Source organism: Chelmon rostratus, chromosome 11 (assembly GCF_017976325.1).
Source record: "Chelmon rostratus isolate fCheRos1 chromosome 11, fCheRos1.pri, whole genome shotgun sequence".
In the NCBI taxonomy this organism is placed as follows: Eukaryota; Metazoa; Chordata; class Actinopteri; order Chaetodontiformes; family Chaetodontidae; genus Chelmon; species Chelmon rostratus.
Window position 1 is genome coordinate 8073923 of NC_055668.1, and position 4189 is coordinate 8078111.

The 4189-nt window shown below is 47.4% G+C and overlaps 1 protein-coding gene across 1 annotated transcript; it reads left to right on the top strand.

The window, feature by feature from the left end:
- The first annotated feature begins 1682 nt into the window (after positions 1 to 1682).
- Positions 1683 to 2633, top strand: LOC121614272 (transmembrane protein 121). The gene has a single exon (XM_041948087.1). It carries the CDS (start codon positions 1683 to 1685, stop codon positions 2631 to 2633), a length of 951 nt encoding a protein of 316 aa, XP_041804021.1.
- The last annotated feature ends 1556 nt before the right edge of the window (positions 2634 to 4189 follow it).

Here is a 4189-nt window from a genome sequence, read left to right on the forward strand (position 1 = left end):
TGAGAGAGAGAGAAGTTGTGCATTCAGCTAAGCTGCAAAAGGCTGGCTCGCCACCCCCCCCCCCCTCACCTCCCCGCCTTTCTCCACCCCCTGGAAAAGTGTTCTCTCTCTCTCTCTCTCTCTACCTCTTTTCTCTCTCCCTGGCTCTGCAGCTGTGGTCTGCTGAGCGTCACCTCCACACAGCAAGTGCCTTTACTTGAGCAGAAGAGGGAGAAGGAAGAGGAGGGTAGCTGCGAGAGAAAGAGAGAGAGAGAGAGAGAATCTCAGGAGTGTGTCTGAACACACCAGAGGAGCATCTCCCTGACTTCGCAGAGAGGGCTGAGAAGTGCACAGAGGCAGACGGGCAGGAAGCAGGCGGCGTTGGAGTATCACGGCGCTGGTGGTGCTGGCAGAGCGTGCTGAGTGGAGGCAGGGGAATCCACTGGTGCTGCTGATCCTGGTGTCCCTGGCAAAAGCTGCTCGAGCAGGAGAGAGAAAAACGGCGCGGCAGCCAGGATCCCGCCGGGGGGGGCCAGCATTTTACAGCGACAACGAAGCGTGGAGACAGCTGAAGCCTGCACGCGCGCACACACACACACACACGCACACACACACACACATGCACACAGCTGAGTGGGGAAGGACAGTTAGTCACACGCTGCATTTAAAATATTCACTACAACCTGCTTGTTCTTCTAAAACACACAAACTTACACAGGAAAACAAATACTAAATGTTAGATTTTCTTGTCCGTGGATTGTGGATGATGGAGAGGAAAACTTCTGGAGGGGAAATTCTCTTTTAAGCAGGACTCACCGCAGAGATTTTTCCCTCTAAGAATAACTTTATTTTTTGGGGAACTGGAGGTTTAAACCCTCTATCGAAGCACAACACAATATAACCTCTATTCTTAGTTGCAGAAATTGAGAGCGGTCTTTGGGACCATTAAGATGCCTCCTCCTGATTCACTCTGAGCAGTAAGTGGATTATGACCGCAATATTTTGGGATTTCTCTTTCGCTCGCAAAAAAGAGAGAGAAATATACCCATGACTGGTGGATTTACGTCTGTCAGAGAAGGAGAGGATCCCGTGCGTTTTCTCCTCTCTTCTCCTGTGGATTACAGATGGGCTTTGTGATCTCCCAGTGCAGTCTCATGGATGATCGCTCGCTGCCAGTCATTAGGATAAAGTACAAAGAGGGACACAAGTGAGTATTCAGCTGGATTTTTATCTCTGAAGGCTTGAGCTTGTACGAAAACGAGGGTGTCGGAAGTGAATCTGAAATGAGAACACATCGCGGCAGATTTTTTTTTTCTTTTAATAGCAGAAAATGTAACTCACCGATTCAATTGCTGTGTTGTGTTTAATGAATGATTATCAGGGTGTAAGCAGGAGACACATCCTGAGATTTATTCATTTTTACAATAGTGAAGCTGTATGTTTACAGACCATTTACCAATGAACATAATTTACTAAATGAGGGGTACTGTCTACCCGGCAGGTGGCTTGGGCACGAGCGGAGATTGATTGAAGTGATCTGTGTGAATCCTATTAATGCATCCTGGATCCTGGCCAAGGCGGAAGCACTGGAGGGGAACACCGCTGTCTAGCAGCACTATCTGATCTGCCTCCTCACTGGACAAACTGAGCACCCTCTGCACTCCCTCTTCAACAACACTCCTCCTCCCCTCGCCCAGGCAAGGATGGTACCTCCACCTCCCACCAACAAGCCCCATGTGTGCCTTTCCACCATCCTGATCATGAGCAGCATGGCTCTGATTGACGCCTACCTGGTGGAGCAGAACCACGGACCACGCAAGATTGGCATCTGCATCATGGTGATGGTGGGAGACATCTGCTTCCTGATCATCTTGCGTTACGTGGCAGTGTGGGTGGGTGCTGAGGTACGCACGGCTAAGCGCGGCTACGCCATGATCCTCTGGTTCCTTTACATCTTTGTGCTGGAGATCAAGGTCTACTTTGTGTATCAAAACTACAAGGCGGACAGGAAGAGCCTGGATGCTCTCGCCAGGAAAGCGTTGACGTTGCTGCTGTCCATTTGCATCCCAGTGCTGTTTGTGGTTCTGGTTGCTATCGACCATATGGAGTACGTTCGCGCCTTCAAGAAGCGCGAGGAGATCCGTAATCGCCTCTTTTGGGTGGTGGTGGACTTGCTGGACATACTGGACATCCAAGCCAACCTATGGGAGCCTCAAAAGAAGGGGCTTCCTTTGTGGGCGGAGGGCCTGATGTTCTTCTACTGCTACATCCTTCTGCTCGTGCTGCCCTGCGTGTCCTTGAGCGAGATCAGCATGCAGGGCATCAACATCGTGCCCCACAAGATGCTCCTGTACCCCATCCTCAGCCTGGTCACCATCAATATCATCACCCTGTTCATCCGCGGGGGGAACATGATTCTGTACAGGGACGCCAGGGTATCCGGGATCCTGATAGGAAAGAACATCCTGGCCATCATCCTAAAGACCTGCAGCTTTGTGCAGTACAGGAGACAGTTGCAGAATGCTTCTCCTGGCTTCGGGGTGGAGCTGCAGAAAAACTCGGTGGCCCACGCTCGCCCTGCCCCCACCCCTCCCCAAGTGGTCATGCAGGACCAGACGCCCCTCCCCGAGGTGACGACGTGTGAACACACATGACAGAGTGGTGAGGTGAATCCTGGAAATGTCGATATGAATAGATATGACCCTCAGGACGCTGGCAGGGCACAATGTTCCACATCCTTTTTGGGCATGTGAACACTCACGTGAACACAGAGGAGATCCTGATCTCCACTGATGCTTAATGGCACACAGGACGCTGCAGACGCTTAGCGAGGATAGAGCAGTGCTGTATCCAAAGCTGTCATGGTGCAAAATGCAGTCTCACTTGTGACTTTGGTGAAGCATTTCCCCCAATGAATTCAGTTAACTGTGTATTTTTTCTAATTGTACAACATAAAAAAAGGCTATTACTGCAAGATTAGAGGATATATTTTTGAATTGTGTGTGTTGCATTCTAATCTTAAATTTAAGGGTCTGTGTGCTGTGGTGTGTTTTTCTGTTGCTCGAATGTTCTTAGTCGTCGAGGGCTTTAACACGTCGAAGTCAGAGGGAGCAACCACGAGAGAGTCAAATTAATGAGAATGAAAATAACAGTTAAAGCTTTCTCTTGAAAGAAGTGTTTTTTTATATGTGATTCTTTGATAAAGTATTGTGTACAAGATAAAGGCTTTCCTGCTCTCTCACTGGCTGTAAACGGGTCTTTCATAAAGTTATCGGACCAATTGAGTGCATTTCACATTATATTAAAATTCAGCAAATGTCGTTTAATTAACCTGGGTGGCAAAAGAAACCAGACAATGATTTTTTTCCTCCCGCTCTGGTTCAATCTACAATTAGAGACTACTTAATCGCTGAAGTGGTGCCTTTGCAATGTCATTCATCTTGAGTGTGATCGTTTCATTTGAGGCTGCTTATTTCGAGCGTGGAGAGGAACATTTGAAATAAATTCGCTGTGCAGTTATGAGCAGTAAGATCACTGAAAAAGGTGGCCGTGGTGCTGTAGTCACAGGGCAGAATGCACAGCCAAGGGGCAACACTGCAGATGGACAAATGATTCCCAAATAAGGAAACCTGTTTAATATCCTCCTCAGGCGCCCAGTGACTATCTGTGCATGTGCTTAGTGGCAAATCTTTGTAAGCACTGTCATTTCGTTCCTTACACAAAAGGACAAAATGGATACTTTGGTCTAGTGATGTGAATCCAAACAACAGCCAAGAAAACATCACGTCTTCTAATATGACAAATCTCTTTCTGTCTCGAGCAATCTTTTTTCACTCCATCACCACCAGTTGAGTCAGAGCTGGACTTTTTCTTGCTTTTCAGTGACAGACATTTTAGTGTCTTTTTAAAAGACTACAATAAAGGGAGAATAAATGTCGAAAGCAGAAGAAAGGCAGCTGAGGAATATGTTTGCTTGAAGGTGGGTTTTTACTGGGTGGGTCACTGCAAACACAGCAGATGCAGAGGCTAATTGAACAATGAGGTCATGTGGTGTGATATGACGCAGTGCAAAAAAGCTAATAATAATGGTGGCACAGGTGCCACAGTAAAGAAAAGAAAGATACATTTTTACAACAGGTTGCTTCTCTTGTACTCAGGTTACATCTCTTTACATAATCTCTATCTCATCAGGGACTCCTTGCATAATTTA